The sequence below is a fragment of the Astatotilapia calliptera genome, chromosome 23, assembly GCF_964374335.1.
Source record: "Astatotilapia calliptera chromosome 23, fAstCal68.1, whole genome shotgun sequence".
In the NCBI taxonomy this organism is placed as follows: domain Eukaryota; kingdom Metazoa; phylum Chordata; class Actinopteri; order Cichliformes; family Cichlidae; genus Astatotilapia; species Astatotilapia calliptera.
In genome coordinates, this window is record NC_137443.1 from 22,045,911 (window position 1) to 22,063,699 (window position 17,789).

Sequence of the window (17,789 nt, forward strand, 5' to 3'; positions counted from 1 at the left end):
AGCAAGCTAGAAGACTGGCAAAGTTATGGAAGCAACACATTAGCGAGAGAATTCTGAGTAAAACCAAAGTTACTTTCCCTAGTAACTAGTTACTTTGAAAGTAACGAGTAACTTGAAGTAACTGAGTTACTTTTGAGAGAAGTAACTAGTAATGTAACTAAGTTACTATTTTAAAGTAACTTACCCAACACTGTTGATTGGTGATGCAAACTGGAGGGGGTCTATAGTGTCAGGGAACATGTGGTTGATGTGTGTGAGAACCAATTTTTCTAGACACTTCATAATGACTGGTGTGAGTGCCACTGGCCTGATTTCATTGAGGGCGAATGTGTCCAGTCTTTTGGGAACTGGTATAATGATGGAGGATTTAAAAATATGTGGGACTACTGCCTGAGATAGTGACAGGTTGAAGATATCCATGTGCACACAAGCTAGTTGTTCCCCACCAGTGTTGGTCAAGTTACTTGAAAAAAGTAATCAGTAACTAATTACTGATTACTTCCCCCAAAAAGTAATCCCGTTACTTTACTGATTACTTATTTTCAAAAGTAATTAATTACTTAGTTACTTTTTAAAAACATGATTTACAACCTGAATAGGTGATAAAGCGATAGAGCTTTCAGCCCAATTCAACTTTTTCTGCATAATCCATCATACAAAATGTAATCAAATGAAAAAGTCTCCTTTTAAAACTTGTTTTATTAGTTTTAATCTTTTAACTTTATGCATGAAGCAAAAATTTAATTACATGCAACATTCTCTGACTGGAAGAAATTTGTTTAACATTTAAACCTATTTTCCAGCACATAAACGAAATTGTTTTTTGGTGTTTTACACTCAGTCTTTTAAATAAATGCAAGTGAAACACAGCAGAAAATAAATAAAATCAAAGACTCAGCGGTCCTGTTGCTCTATTTTCACCTGTAAAGCAGGACTGGGGTAGGCGGAGGTTTACCCTGGTGCAGGTGTGCCGCAGCGGTCAGTTGAAGTCAGTTGAATCCGCGAGTTTCTCTGTGAATTTCCCATTACGTCGTAGCGCACTCGGTGCTTGCTTGGAAGTTTAGGGTTTTTTTTCCGCTGTAAAAACACGTTTTCTTCCCACGCACAACAGACACTAATGTTTTTGTCACGTTTTATGGAATCAAACTCAAAGTAAGGTCAGTACTTCCACGCTTTAAACGCTGCCCGCTCATATTCTCTCCCGCACTCGATATATTATCCATTGTTGATCTGCACACAGCTGTTGTCACGAACGTCGCACTCGCTTATGTCATTGTCATGAGACATTCTCGCAAAAATTCTCGTTTTAGTAACGCAGTAACGCAGCGTTCCTACGGGAAAGTAACGGTAATCTAATTACCATTTTTGCAATAGTAAACTTCGTTACTTGAAAAAAGTAATCGGATTGCTCTCCGTTCCCCACAGGCCTTCAATACTCTGGGAGGAAATTCATCGGGTCCCACAGCCTTGTGGGGGTTCACTTCTTTTCAGAGCTTTCAGGACCTGTGTGTGTGTCACCTGGAGGATGGTCTCCGTGGGGTCACTGGGGGCCTTTGAGGGAGTCTGTGTGTTCAGCCTGTCAAACCTGGCATAGAAGGTGTTGAGGCTGTCTGGTAGGGTGGTGTCTCGGGGGTCTGTGGTTGTTGTAGTTCCCCTGTAGTTTGTGACAGCTTGAATTCCCTGCCACATACTGCGTGTGTTGTTGTTCAGGTAGTAGCCTTCAAGTTTTTCTGAGTGGCCCCTCTTTGCTGCGCTGATGGACTTCTGCAGTTCATAGCGGGCGGCTCTCTTATACTCCACCTGATCTCCTGCCTTGAAGGTCTCCCTCCTCTGCCTGATTTTCTGTTTAATGTCTCCATTAAACCGGGGTTTTTGGTTGGGGAAGCTACGCACAGTCCTGTTAAACACTAGTTTATGTAGTCGCTAACAGTCTCTGTGTATTCATGGATGTCGTTAGCTGTTCCTTTGAAGATGCTCAAGTCTGTAGCCTCTAAGCAGCCCTAAAGGCTGGCTTTTGTACCATCAGTCCAGGTGTTAATAGTACTAACTGTGACTGGGTTTTGTTGTAGATGGGTTTTAGCCAGATTGCTAGGTGATCAGACTTTCCAAAATTAGGTTTTGGTTCAGCTGAGAAGGTATTTCTGATGTTGCTGTAACAGTGATTCAGTATTTTATTTCCCCAGTTTGGTTACAAACTGATGCAGTTTAGGCATGTTTTCCCGGAGATTACAGTGATTAAAGTCTCCCAGAACAATTACAGCAGCGTTTGGGTGTTTATTTTCATGCTTGTTGATCATGTCGTGCAGCTCCTTCAGTGCAGCCTCCTCCTTAGCGGACGGGGGGATGTACACGACACTCACAATAATGCACTGCAGTTTTCTGGGCAAATAAAATGGCCTTAACGTTAGAGTGAGAAATTCCACATTTTCAGAGTAGGATTTTGAAGTGATCTTACAGTCAGTACACAATGATTGCTCGACGAGGGCGGCCGTTCCTCCACCATGTATCTTGCCGCTGTCCGTAGTGCCTGCTCTGAAAATCGTGTAGCCCTCTGGTTTGCTTTATCGGGTGTCCTCTCCGCCAGCCAGGTTTCAAAGAAACACAGTATGGAGCACTCCTGAATTTCTTTTTGAATGGAAATCCAAGCTTGGAGTTCGTCCTTTTTATTTTCCAGAGACTGAAAGTTTGCAAGCAGTATTAGCCTTCCTTTGCTAATCATGCGCCAGAACCTTCAGTCAGCCATTCCCCATCTGCCATGCCTCCACTTCGGCTTGTTGTTCTCAGGAGAGTCCCCTGCCTCAGGCCAGCCTAGCATCAGGTCAGCATAGCGTGTTAGCTCTGGGTAGGATTCCAGCAGGTTTGGGTCAACATGTCCAAAATTACTGTGCTCTCGCAGTTTTCGCAAGAGACTAATAAGGAAGAAGAAAGTAAAAAGTAACTTTACTCTGCAATGTTGCCCTCTGAGGAGGGCCATCTTACTCGGAAGATGCTCAAGAGCTCAAGAAGATGTGGTGGGTGAAGGTAACAGTGGTCCCAGTGGTAATCGGAGCACTAGGTGCAGTGACTCCCAAGCTAGGCGAGTGGCTCCAGGAGATCCCAGGAACAACGTTGGAGATCTCTGTCCAGAAGAGCGCAGTCCTAGGAATAGCTAAGATACTGCGAAAGGCCCCCAAGCTCCCCATGCCTCTGGTAGAGGACCCAAGCCTGAAGGATAGACAGCCCACAGGGCTGTGATGGGAATTTTTTTTTAAAATATATGGCAGCTATGCAAGTTTGCAATTCTGCTAATTTTCTTTTTTCACAATAAGCAAAACATCCCTCTCTACACCATTTGTGCTCCCCAACAGTTTACAATATTGACAACTGCAACTATAGCACAGCATTCATATCATGACTAAATACTGATGTACTCTTATGTGGTGCTCAGTCAATCCATTGAAAAACTATTAAAAATAATTAATTTAATCAGTTTAACAAAATTAAGAAAGAAATGTAAATATTTAAGCTTTTTAAAAATTATTATTAGTTTTAATTGATCTGAGCATTATGCTTGTAAACTGCTATAAATAAATACAAAAAACAGTTTGTTAATTAACAGCATCATGTTTTCTTAAATGTTTTGCTTGTTTTGACATTAAATGACTCTTAAATATCTTGACATGGAAGATTATTTGTTCGGGGTCTTTCTTCATCACTACAATGGTCTTCATAACATGAAACCTGGCAGAAGTTAATAAGGGGTAAAATATCTGATATATCTAATATCTAATATTATTTAATTTCCTTGCTCTGTAGGTAGGACAATAAGAAAGACAAAATCATTAATCAGTTAATAAAAATGTCCAAATTTGCTCCACAGTCTCCAGGGTGAAGACAAGATATTATTAAGATGCTCTTGCCATAGTCTTCCAGCAACATTTTAGGCTGTGTTAAGTAAGAAGCACAGTCAACAACACTGTGACTATGCCATTTCCTTCCAGGAATACTCTGTGTTCTCTGTCGGCACAAGAAATTCTTCTCAGAAACTGGGATGTTGAAAAGATCACTGATCAGATGTTTGGGATCTGTTAATGCGTCACTGTTGACCTCCACTCCAGGACAAGTATTGAAAAAGTGCTTTTAGCAAACCTTGGTAAAATAAGTGCATTGTGTATCATGTCTGTGAGCTAAATGATAAAATAAATGAATGATTAAAGGTCCGTGGGAACCAGAGATCACAAAATAAACACTCTATTGATGAAGACAGACACAAAACCACTGCCAAAGTTTCTGTTTCTGTTTGATCTGTGGATGTCAATCTAGGTTATTCGCTGAGTTTTTCAGGTAGCTTCCTCACAGGAAGTTAGCAATGACTAAAGAATGCAAGAAATGTAGACTCTCTGTGAGGAAAATATCAACGTCAGATATATTTGTTTTGATATGGCTTTTATATAAGTGTCAGATTCTTTAGTGAACAAATTTAAGAAACATGATAGCTTAAAAAAAACAAACAACTTTTTTAAGGGTCAAATAATTTTCCAAAAATATACTCTGCCAAATGGTTGATTTGTTCCTTTAAAGTAAATTTTCGAGCTGAAGCTAACCCAACTGCAAAGGTCTGTTTGCAAAGAAATAAAACCTCTTATGATGATTTATTGGTGTTTATATCATAAATGTAATTGTACTACATGACATTCTTGCTAAAATACTTTCATAAGTATGAATATATAATCATTATAATGATAATGATTTATTTATGAGATAAAAAAATCTTATGAACACTTATTTGTGGTCTTAAATCACCAATAAGTGATCATCTTAAACTTGGTGGAAAAAAAATTAGACTCTTTAAACATACTCTGGTTCTTTTTGTTTAACAAATAATAGATGGACTCCAAAACTTTGTATTTTTTCCACTATTCATTCATGCCTACAGTCGACATATAGGAGATACTGATCTTTCTAGCATGCTGGCGCAAGACCTCAAACCCTATGCTATGTACCCCAACACTGAGCCTGTTTGGATTTATCTTTAACCTATGCATCTCAGAAAGGGGGTTAGATTGGGCTGTTTATAAGACAGATTGTTCCCTATTGAACAAGAAACAAATATCTCATAAAAGGTTTTCCCCCAAGTTGCCATGCCAGCTTCTAAGGCTGAGCAACCATAATTCTGCTCCCAACCACACATTGTTTCAGAAGGAGTTGTAGCTACCAAGGTCCTCACAACCACTACCACATTTGGGAACAGACATCTGTCACTTCAGTGTGTTACTGCCCCTCTCCAAGGGCTTTGTAAATCCCAGAAATACAATATGTCCTTTGACTTGAATCCACACACAACCAAATACCACCAGAAATAAAGGGGATTTAATTTCTTATCTAATTTCTAATTTCTCTAGTCAATGAATTTTGTCATGATTCAAATCTGGTCAGTTTTGTGAACCATGCAGTTTTTTGTTTTATTCTCAGTTCTGTTTGTTCTGCTTGGTCTCTTATTTTCCTCTGGAGACAATTTTATGTATGGATGTTGCTATGGATTGCTTGTTTTCTTTGTTGTTATTCTTCTCATTCATGAAAAAATAGAAACAGACTTTCCAACTATGAAAAGGCATCACCCCTGTGGGTTTCCAGTTGTGCTAACATCACCAGTCAGCCTTTTAACATGATTTACTCAGTGTGGTTTTTTGGCAAGAGGCGTGAATAAACAAAAATAATAGAAGGGAGAGATGCATACCAAATTCTCCTCTGTGTATTATTTACTTCTAATTTGTCAATAAATCTTACCAGCGGAGTTGATTAGTGTTCAGTGATGTACTCTGAACTCTTCACCACAACAGCAAACACAGATTTCAGAGGAGATGAACCAAATCCTACCTTTGTGCGTCAGTAGAGCATCGTCCAAGAATTCGGCGGTGGGTCTAAAGTGCACCGAGATGTCAGCATCAGGGAAGTCGTCTACTTCAATGCCCATGTACTTAATGTTCATGCCGGCGTAAAATGACTCGTTGGTGTAGACTCCTGTACCGTGAGCTGTGTTCAGGATGTGTGTGATGCCTATTCGCTTCAGACGGGCCTTATTCACTGCAACAGACCTGGGGGGGGGGATCTGTCTTACTGTGTGTAAAATGACCCATCCAAACGTTCAAGCAAACAGCTTTACTAAAAAGCCTCTGCAGAAAATGAAACCTGAGGAACATCACACTCTGGAGAAGAGCAGGGAAATAAACTTTGGAATCAGCCATCTATCACCCTGTTCTGGAGCTTTCAACCACATCACACAATATTCATCAGCTACCAAGGTTGTTTCAGTTAACACGGAACATTTATCTGAGCACTTTTTGGATTTTTAATAGACCAAAAAAAAATGGTTGGATAAATTCACCAATAAAGACAGCTTGATTTACACAAAACCTCTGGAACAAGCTGTCAAGTAGACGAGTTAGGACTGTTTGTGCAGATTACTTGTTTATCGCAGACAGATCAGAAAATGGGATTTATAAAATCAATTAGAAGAGGAAAGTCTGTTTCAAGTGAATGATGAGGTGGAATTTGTCTCATATTTGGAAGGATTTCTCTAGCTATTCATTTCCAGCTATCCACTATAAGATTAAAGAAAGGAAATTATGAGAATTTTTATACATTTTTGAATCTTGTGCCATTTCGTCTGATGGGTACTTGCCATGAAAGCAAGAAAATTTGCAAAACCATTCAAAATCCATAAAAATGTAACAGAACTTTCTGTGAACCCTTACTGAAATCTGAAGTTGAACTGAAGTTCATCTTCTAGCACAGATTTGTCTTCTAAAATATCTGTGCCTATGGTCTGGAACTAAGAATAATCCTCTATGATGACTTGTGGAAAAATAATTTAAACAAAACGAGTATGCACCGACTCACTTTTCGGCAATGAAGATGTTGGGCCACACCTCATCCACGGGATTGATGGGAGCCTCTAGGCGGTCCTGCACCATGGCTCTCTGGATGTCCAGCACACAGGGTGTGTTGTAGGGGCTGCGGTCATCGATCATGTCCCTGACACGGTTGTAGAGATCTTCCACCATCAGCTGCTCAGCGGTTTCCAACATGGACTCTGGGATGGACTCAGACCGCACGCCTCGATGTGGCAACTCTGAGGAGGTAAGATAGTAATAAATATGATGGATTCTTGATTGATTTCGTTGTATTATATTAAGAAATTAATGTAAGAAGTCTGTGTGACACAGAAGACAGGATGAGGAGGTTGCGAGATGAACATCTTCAGGTATGCTACAGAACAAATCCAAGTATTTAGGATCAAAGATTTTGAGTGTAAAATTACTCCAACTGTTATGTTTGGTAATTTGTTTTGCGTCTTCCTTGATTGTCTCTGTTGCTACTTCCGACCTTATTTTGGTAATTTGCCTTTGGTTGTTTTATTTCCTGCAGTTTAGTTCTCTTTACTTTCTTTTATATTTCTGCTCTGCTGCATGTGATTTCTCTGATGGTTTCTTGTACTACGTTTTTCCCCCATGCCCCTGTTGGCTGCTCTTATTTCTTAGATTCATGTTTAGTTTGGAGTATTTGAACCTTCCTGGAATTTATCCTTTTATGGTTTATTGTGAAGATGAATCAGCTTAGGATTAAGAAGCTTTTGTTCAGAGCTCCTGCGTTTAGCCCCACTCCCCTGTGAAATCATAACAGCTATGCCACTCCTAAAGGACATACAGGGGTTTAATGTGTGCGCAGCTTCAAAAGAAGCATGCCATTAATGCAGAAACAGGTCACTGCAGCTGTCCTCATCAGCGGTCATCTTCCTCCCTGCAGATGAAACCCGTTTTGATCATTAGGCTGCCTTTAATGCAGTCCAACTTAAGAGGAGAAATTTGATGAAGCCACGAATCTGTCATGCATCACATTAAGCTAATTTCCTCATTCCAGTGGATTGCATCTCCATGTAACAAGATGAAGGAGCAAAACGTGGATTGGCTGTGATTGAAGACTGTTGAGCCACATTAGTCTTCATTGCTTGACACACTGCATATGAATGAGGAGTGAAGAGAGACAGAGTCTGACCCCTGCGCAGTGCTTATCTGCCCTTGGATGACTTTTAAAAGTTCAGTACGGCTGGACAAAGAACAGAGAAATTCATCTGATTGTGGTTTATTATTAATCAGTTAGAATCCCCCCAGAGCTTTGCAAATACAAATCAAATTTCAGATTAAGGCTGGTGAGGAATCATGATATAAAAGCTGATTTTATTTTATTTATTTATTTAGCCTGTAAACAGGCATCTGATGTCTGCTCTGTACTTTTCATCAATAGTTTATGATATATTTATATTTTTTGCCATTTTTGTTTATTTGTTATTAAGTGAAGGAAGCTTCTGTGTGAATTCACTTCAATTCAATTCAATTTTATTTATATAGCGCCAAAGCACAACAAAAGTCGCCTCAAGGCGCTAGATAGAGAGAAAAACCCAACAATCATATGACCCCCTATGAGCAAGCACTTTGGCACTTTGGGAAGGAAAAACTCCCTTTTAACAGGAAGAAACCTCCAGCAGAACCAGGCTCAGGGAGGGGCGGCCATCTGTTGCGGTTGGGGTGAGAGAAGGAAGACAGGATAAAAGACATGCTGTGGAAGAGAGACAGAGGTTAATAACAGATATGATTCAATGCAGAGAGGTCTATTAATACATAGTGAGTGAGAAAGGTGACTGGAAAGGAAAAACTCAATGCATCGTGGGAATCCCCCGGCAGCCTGCGTCTATTGCAGCATAACTAAGGGAGGATTCAGGGTCACCTGGTCCAGCCCTAACTATATGCTTTAGCAAAAAGGAAAGTTTCAAGCCTAATCTTAAAAGTAGAGATAGTGTCTGTCTCCTGAATCCAAACTGGAAGCTGGTTCCACAGAAGAGGGGCCTGAAAACTGAAGGCTCTGCCTCCCATTCTACTTTTAAATACTCTAGGAACAACAAGTAGGCCTGCAGAGCGAGAGCGAAGTGCTCTAATAGGGTGATATGGTACTACAAGGTCATTAAGATAAGATGGGGCCTGATTATTTAAGACCTTGTATGTGAGGAGCAGGATTTTGAATTCAATTCTGGATTTAACAGGAAGCCAATGAAGGGAAGCCAAAACAGGAGAAATCTGCTCTCTCTTTCTAGTCCCTGTCAGGACTCTTGCTGCAGCATTTTGGATTAGCTGAAGGCTTTTCAGTGAGTTTTTTGGACATCCTGATAATAATGAATTACAGTAGTCCAGCCTGGAAGTAATAAAAGCATGAACTAGTTTTTCAGCGTTACTCTGAGACAGGATATTTCTAATTTTAGAGATGTTGCGCAAATGGAAGAACGCAGTCTTACATATTTGTTTAATATGTGCATTGAAGGACATGTCCTGGTCAAAAATGACTCCAAGGTTCCTCACAGCGTTACTGGAGGCCAAGGTAATGCCATCCAGAGTAAGAATCTGGTTAGATACCATATTTCTAGGCTTTTCATGGCCGAGTACAATAACCTCAGTTTTATCTGAATTAAGAAGCAGAAAGTTAGCGGCCATCCAGGTCTTTATGTCTTTAAGACATTCCTGCAGTTTAACTAATTGGTGTGTGTCATCTGGCTTCATGGACAGATAGAGCTGGGTGTCAACTGCATTGCAGTGAAATTTTATGCTATGTCTTCTAATGATGCTGCCTAGGGGAAGCATGTATAATGTAAACAGAATTGGTCCTAGCACTGAACCCTGTGGAACTCCATAATTGACCTTAGTGTGTGAAGAGGACTCTCCATTTACATGAACAAATTGGAGTCTATTAGATAGATATGATACAAACCAAGGTTATTATCGTTAACGAAAACTAACGAAATAACGAAAACTAGAAGTGAAAAAACATTTTCGTTAACGGAAATAAAAATAAAAACAAAAAAAGGAAAACTAACTAAAACTGTAATGAGTGTTCACAAAACTAACTAAAATTAACTGAATTTATAGCAAAAATGTGTTTAGTTTTCATTGATGTGTGCATGTCAAGGGTGAAAATGAAGTTTAGTTTCCAGATTTTTTTCTTGCTGTGTCTCAATATGCCAGCAGGTGGCAGTACGTTAGTCGAGTCGTCTGTGTTGCTGCTCCGTCCACGCGTAATCATGTCAGGAAAAGTCGGGAGAAAGCACCAGAGTCCAATTTGGGATTACTTTGAATATGACTGTGTTTTGGATAAAGCAAGTGTCTTGTAGTGGAAAGAGACAAATTATGAGGGACATTTCTAAAGGGGAAAAAAATCCCACAAACCTTAAAGTGCACTTGAAAAGCTCACACAAGAAGGCTAACCTAGCTTACCTTGAGAAGGTAAGGGAGCGCACTCAAACCTCATCCCCAGAAAACAGAAGCTAACCCCAGGCAGGGCAGCGTGATGCATCCCGAGACAACAGGACGGGGATATCTACATAACTGTGTGAGTCAATTGCCTTCAAAAGGTTTATCAATTCACTTGAACCAAAATTACGAACACCCGGTGCTGCAAGAGTTAATAGTCTCATTGGGGCCAAGATATAAATTTTATATTTGCCTGGTATCAATGGTTGTTCATCTGCCCTAATTTATTTATTTATTTATTTAAAGAACCCATTGGTGGGAATGTGAGTTGTCTGTCTCTGCGTGTTAGCCCTGCGACAGACAGGCGACCTGTCCAGGGTGCAGGGTATGGTAGCTGGAATAGCAACATACCCAAGGATAAGCAGAAGAGCATGACTGATATGATGAAACTGGGATTTTGTTACACTTAATTATTGCAAACACAACTAAAACTATAACTGAAACTAATCAAAACTAAACTGAAACTAAGGATTTTCAAAAAAATAAAAACTAAACTAAACTAGCAAACAATTGGTAAAAACTAATTAAAACTGATATAAAATTGAAAATCTGAAGTCAAAACTAAATAAAAATAAAAACTAATGAAAATTGCAAAACTATTAAAACCCTGATACAAACCACTGCAGTGCAGTACCTGTAATACCTACAGCATGTTCTAATCGCTCTAATAGGATATTTGTCATGGTCCTGGGCCATGTTGGCCCAGTGTTCTTAGTTTTCTTGTATGTTTGTATTTTGTTCCTTGCTTAGGCCATGTTTTCTGAGTTGCCCTGTTGTGTTGTTCCCTAAGTGTTTTCCCTTCATGGCTTTTACCCCCTGTGTGCCCCTCTGTGTATCTGTGAGCCCTCGTCTCTCCTTATGTTTTATTCCATGTTTCCCCTGCCCATTATGTCTGTGTTTTCCCCGTGCTCTCTCTTCCCCCTGTGTGCCCCTCTGTGTATCTGTGAGCCCTCGTCTCTCCTTATGTTTTATTCCATGTTTCCCCAGCCCGTTATGTCTGTGTTTTCCCCGTGCTCTCTCTCCTCCTGTCTGAACCTCTGTGCACTTCCTGTTTACTTTGTGACTCTCACGCCCGTACATGTCATGTTCAGTTCACCCCGCCCTGTCTCGTTATGATTATCAGTGTCACCTGTGTTCCCACTTCCCTCGTTAACCCTCTGTGTATTTCTGTCTGCGTCTCCCTCTGTTCAGCGTGACGTCGTCCCTCATGTTGTGTGGATCTCCCTGTGTCTCTCTGCGTATGTTAGTTTACTTTTCCCAGTTTAGTTTTGTATTTCCTATGTTCTGCCATTCCAGCATTAAAGCTGTGATTTTTGAGTTCATCCCCGTGTCTGTGAGTTTTGCGTTTGGGTCCTCCTCCAGCCTGCCACACAGCGATCCTTGACAGTACGACGTCACCAGTAATGGACCCAGCAACTCACAACCCCTCCGCTGAGCTCCGGGAGGATTTGATCTATACGGTGGAGTACCACTGTCAGGAGTGGGAGGCGCTGCCAGGAGACGAACACCGGGAGGTCGTAGCCGCCCGTCTACAGCGGATGGTGTCCGGACTCCCGTGGCTGTTCGGCGCGCTGCACCCCCACATCCGGGACTTCCTTGTTTCCACCGTAGGCGTCCGCCCGGAGCTGCCTCTCCAGTGTGAGGGGTCGGAGGACGTTCAGCCCGGTCCGCTGGAGGATTCGCGGCCCGGCTCATCTCCTCCCCCCTCTCGGCGAAAACGGCGCTCACGCCGCCGCCGCCCTAACGTTTCTGAGCAAACTCCGGTGGTGAGTGACACTAACTGTTTCTTCCATACCACTTCCAAGTCGGACCAACTCGGACAATATTCTGCTCCTGAGTCCGCTGTTTTTCAGGTCCGTAACACATCAGAAATGAATAGCGAGTTTGAATATGACTGTGTTTCCAGGGCTCTTAATGTTTCTAAGTTCACCTCCGCACCTTTTAAGCACGAGACTGAGTTTATTACCCCCCCAGAGACTGCTGTTCATGCTGAATTAAAGAATCCTGGCACTGTAAGCTCCATGCGCGTCATCCCAGAGGCCATTAACTCCGTGTCTGGTAATTCTGGGTCGGTTAATCCTGAACCTGCATTGCCTACCCTCACGCCCATGTTTCAGTGTGACTATTTTTCCTGTGCTCCTCCCAGGTCAGCAGCAATTAACACACAGACTGATAATCTCACCTTAGAGAAGCAAAAGACTATTGTCGAACTGCATACTCATGAACAACACCGTGAAGTTAACAGTTCTGAGGTCCCTGTACCTGCTGTGAATGATGTTTCTTCACTCCTGGACTATGCTGCTCTCCAACCTATATATTTAGAAACCGTTTGTGTGAATGCTCCTGTGTCCGCAACGGATCCCTTTGTGCTCGGTGTCACTGACTCTGCTAAACCTGGATCTTCCTGTGCTGTGACTGTTTTAGAGACTGCTACTCCTAACATGGACAGCTTAAGGCCTACAGAGTTGCCAGGAGTGACTCGCCATGAATCTCTGTTAGCCGCCCGGCCCGAAGCTCAGTCGCCACCTCCACCACATTCAGCCTCGCTTCCCATAGCACAGTCACATCCACAGCCTGACTTACTACAAACCTTATTTCAATCCTTAGCCCAGTCAATAGCTCAGTTGGTAGAGGAATCATCGGCCTTATCGTCAGCTCGGTTTCCAACTTTACAACCATCACTGCAGTCTCCAGTGTCCCCAGTGCAGTCTCCAGTGTCCCCAGTGCAGTCTCCAGTGTCCCCAGTGCAGTCTCCAGTGTCCCCAGTGCAGCCTCCGTTAGCACAGTCACCCACTCAACCACCAGCACCACAACCGTCACTACCTCTAGTTCATTCCCCTGTGAAGTCATTAACTCCACTACCTACTCCACTCTCACCACAACCATTGCTACAGCCATCAGAGCAGCCCCCTGTGCAGACTTCTGTGCAGCTCCCTGTGCTGGTTCAGCACTGCAGTACAGCTGAGCTGGCTGCACCCGTAGGAGAGAGTGACTGTGAGTCACACACTCAGCCCAAGTTGTCTGGTCCCGGACCCCATGACTGTTCCACCACTGTGAGTAACTCTGTTTTGCCTGCCATTGTGTTGCCTGACTTGGATAACTCCGCCACTGTGTGTTTGGACTCTAAAGACGTTATTCCGAGTGACACCTTGGTGCCAAACTATTCACCGACCGCCCTACCTAGCGATCTTTGTGTTCCAAAGCAATCAGGTTCTTGTAACGCTCGCAGCATTTCCTCTGAGTTAGCCAGTATAAACGTTTCACCCGTAGAGTTAGCGGAACCAAAGACTGTTATTCTACACCAGACTCACCGACATACTGCTACTAGCATTGCAGCACCGCAGAACCATTTTACTCAGCCTGTACGTTCTGAGGTTTCTCAGTCTGAGCTCAGCCACACACCCCCATCATCAGCTCAGGATGTAACAGTGCATGCTGAGGAGCACAAACCCCCTGAAACCGTGTGTTCCATTGCTGATGCTCCTTCTAGTGACTGTTTCATGTTCCAGCCTGTTTTGTCTTTAGACATTTCTGACGTTCCCCAGCCAACTCCTCAACTAGCCATTGCTCTCTCGGCTTCTCAAATAGTTACTGAGAACGAGACCTGTGTTGCTGAGCAAGCCAAGGCTGTGGTTTTTTCTGTGCCACAACTCGAAAGAGCTAACTCAGACGCCGCCTGTGTAAACTCTGCTTTGCCCTTGCCTGCTAAGCATAAGACTGCTTGCCCTGTGCAGCCACAGTTAGGGTCCCCTGAGCCAGAAGTCTCCGCACCTGCTGGCTCTGCATCCGTCTCCACTGTGGGTTCAGGAGAACCTCTCCAGCCACTCCTCGTCTCCGCTGGAGGGTCCGAGGGGCCCGTTCAGCCTCCCGTCTCCGCTGGAGGGTCCGAGGGGCCCGTTCAGCCTCCCGTCTCCGCTGGAGGGTCCGAGGGGCCCGTTCAGCCTCCCGTCTCCGCTGGAGGGTCCGAGGGGCCCGTTCAGCCTCCCGTCTCCGCTGGAGGGTCCGAGGGGCCCGTTCAGCCTCCTGTCTCCGCTGGAGGGTCCGAGGGGCCCGTTCAGCCTCACGCCGCATCAGCTGGAGGGCCCGAGGAGCCTGTCCAGCCGCCATCTGCGACCGCCTCGTCATCGCCTGGCCCGGCTACATCCGCCTGTGCTTCTGCTACGCCTGGGCCAGCCTCTGCCTGTGCTTCTGCAGCTCCGCCTGGCCCGGCCTCAGCCTCTGCAACCTCGCCTGGCCCGGCCTCAGCCTCTGCAACCTCGCCTGGCCCGGCCTCAGCCTCTGCAACCTCGCCTGGCCCGGCCTCAGCCTCCTCAGAGCCTTCGTCTGCTGCAGCCTCCTCAGAGCCTTCGTCTGCTGCAGCCTCCTCAGAGCCTTCGTCTGGTCCAGCATCCTCAGCTGCTTCGTCTGCTGCAGCCTCCTCAGAGCCCTCGTCTGGTCCAGCATCCTCATCAGCTGCTTCGTCTGGTCCAGCATCCTCATCAGCTGCTTCGTCTGGTCCAGCATCCTCATCAGCTGCTTCGTCTGGTCCAGCATCCTCATCAGCTGCCTCGTCTGGTCCAGCCTCCTCATCAGCTGCCTCGTCTGGTCCAGCCTCCTCATCAGCTGCCTCGTCTGGTCCAGCCTCCTCATCAGCTGCCTCGTCTGGTCCAGCCTCCTCATCAGCTGCCTCGTCTGGTCCAGCCTCCTCATCAGCTGCCTCGTCTGGTCCAGCCTCCTCATCAGCTGCCTCGTCTGGTCCAGCCTCCTCATCAGCTGCCTCGTCTGGTCCAGCCTCCGCTTCTGCCTCGTCTGGTCCAGCCTCCGCTTCTGCCTCGTCTGGTCCAGCCTCCGCTTCTGCCTCGTCTGGCCCTGCGCCCACCAGGCCATGGCCAGCACGCCTGAGACTGGAGGGCCGCCGCTGCCTTCCGCGCGGTCGGCCTCCTGAACTGCTCCGTCGTCTCCTTCGCCGCCGCCGCTGCCTTCCGCGCGGTCGGCCTCCTGAACTGCTCCGTTGTCTCCTTCGCCGCCGCCGCTGCCTTCCGCGCGGTCGGCCTCCTGAACTGCTCCGTTGTCTCCTTCGCCGCCGCCGTTGCCTTGCGCGCGGCCGGCCTCCTGAACTGGTTCCACGTCTCCGCCGTTGCCTTCCGCACGGTCGGCCCCCTGAACTGCTCTGTGTTTGGGTTGTTTTCTTGGGCTCCGGTGTTTGCTGTGCTCTTCTTTTGTTTTCTGTTCCGGGCCCTCCGTCCTGGGCCCCCGCCGCCCGCCCTGGGTTGTTTTCTGTTTGGTTTTGTTTTTCTGTGTTTGGGCTGTCTGGAGCCAGCCCTTGAGGGGGGGGTACTGTCATGGTCCTGGGCCATGTTGGCCCAGTGTTCTTAGTTTTCTTGTATGTTTGTATTTTGTTCCTTGCTTAGGCCATGTTTTCTGAGTTGCCCTGTTGTGTTGTTCCCTAAGTGTTTTCCCTTCATGGCTTTTACCCCCTGTGTGCCCCTCTGTGTATCTGTGAGCCCTCGTCTCTCCTTATGTTTTATTCCATGTTTCCCCTGCCCATTATGTCTGTGTTTTCCCCGTGCTCTCTCTTCCCCCTGTGTGCCCCTCTGTGTATCTGTGAGCCCTCGTCTCTCCTTATGTTTTATTCCATGTTTCCCCAGCCCGTTATGTCTGTGTTTTCCCCGTGCTCTCTCTCCTCCTGTCTGAACCTCTGTGCACTTCCTGTTTACTTTGTGACTCTCACGCCCGTACATGTCATGTTCAGTTCACCCCGCCCTGTCTCGTTATGATTATCAGTGTCACCTGTGTTCCCACTTCCCTCGTTAACCCTCTGTGTATTTCTGTCTGCGTCTCCCTCTGTTCAGCGTGACGTCGTCCCTCATGTTGTGTGGATCTCCCTGTGTCTCTCTGCGTATGTTAGTTTACTTTTCCCAGTTTAGTTTTGTATTTCCTATGTTCTGCCATTCCAGCATTAAAGCTGTGATTTTTGAGTTCATCCCCGTGTCTGTGAGTTTTGCGTTTGGGTCCTCCTCCAGCCTGCCACACAGCGATCCTTGACAATATTATGGTCGACAGTATCGAATGTTGCACTAAGGTCTAGCAGGACAAGCACAGAGATGAGTCCACTGTCAGAGGCCATAAGAAGATCATTTGTAACTAAAGCTGTTTCTGTGCTGTGCTGAGCTCTGAAACCTGACTGAAACTCTTCAAATAAACCATTCCTCTGCAGATGATCATTATTCTGCTGCGGATTACATTTTGGATTAAGTCTGATTATCCTGTTGGTCTTCTCTTTTTAAAAATAAATATCTGCACATCTGGATTCATTGGCCAGGTGTTTTACTCGTTCCAAGTGCATATAAAATCCACCCAGAAGCTCTGATATTTCTCTACTTGAGGGCTTTGTTAGGCCTGTTTACTTTATAAGTAAGTCTGATCTGGAGATCAGACTTACACATCATGCTGAAGCAAGGCAGCAGAAGTTTTCTAAGAAAATGTGATTAACAGCAGCTTGTTTAGAATCTCAATAAAATATGTAAAGGGCAGCTTGAGCCTCTTTCCTGTGTCGTCTCACCCTCGTTGATGATCTTCTTGGCAGCGATGGCTGATGAGAGGTGGATGGGCTCCATGAAGATGCTCTCAGCGTCAGACCCAGAGATCATGGAAAACCTGGACTCTGAGGTCATGGAGAAACTGGGAGGCACAGACAGAGAGGTTATTATTCATGAGCGCTGCGTGACTGAAAATAAGAGCCTAATGCGTCAGCTTGCACTGAAATGTTGATTGTGTTAAATGTAGTTAATGCATGAGTTTATAAAATGAGGCTGAGGCACCCTTCTGACTTTTGAATTCTTTGATGTCATTTCTGAATGAGAAAAGGTTCACTTGGTTTAATTAATCTAAATGGCTTTATAAAGTGTTCTCAGTCTGATCAAGAGCTCCTCCATCAACTACAGTGAGGTTGATTTAGACATTGTAGAAGTACTTCTTGAAGAATGCAACTTTTGTATTTTAAGGTTATGCTGAACTAAATAACTAAATGTATTTTCTGGAATCTAAAGAATGTGATAGAAATATGTTAGCTGAGACAAGAAAAGAGCTCCAGTTCACCCATCAAGGTTGCAGAACAGTGACACAATCTTCAACATCTATTATTCACAGCCATGATCAGAAGCTCACATGGACTTATGAATGTGGTGGTGATTTTGATATTTTAATTGTTTATTTTAACAATTGTACAGCATACATATTTATGACTTTAAAACTCGGGTGCAGAAGTTTGAATTTATTTATTATTTATTTATTTCTGTAATCCACATAGTCAAAAGTATATAAACAGACTGAAATATAAACAGACATTTACATCTTTTAATGTAGAGCTAAAGATTCTGCATTGTCTTTTTACTTTACAAGGCCAAGGCCCATTAACCTCATTGATTAGCCTCTGCTGCTGGGTTTATCTTTGCCAGCATGAAATTTTTAAGATTG

At 44.3% G+C, this 17,789-nt stretch overlaps 1 protein-coding gene across 2 annotated transcripts in view; it reads right to left on the minus strand.

The window, feature by feature from the left end:
- styxl2 (serine/threonine/tyrosine interacting like 2) overlaps positions 1–17,789 on the minus strand; it is a 35,991-nt gene that overhangs the window by 13,663 nt on the left and 4,539 nt on the right. For both annotated transcript variants that reach the window (XM_026159376.2, XM_026159377.2), the window contains exons 3-5: positions 16,876–16,994; positions 6,880–7,111; positions 5,857–6,074 (exon numbers count right to left, since the gene is read on the minus strand). In XM_026159376.2, coding sequence (XP_026015161.2) covers positions 5,857–6,074; positions 6,880–7,111; positions 16,876–16,994 — 569 coding nt within the window. The remainder of the gene's footprint in view (positions 1–5,856; positions 6,075–6,879; positions 7,112–16,875; positions 16,995–17,789) is intronic.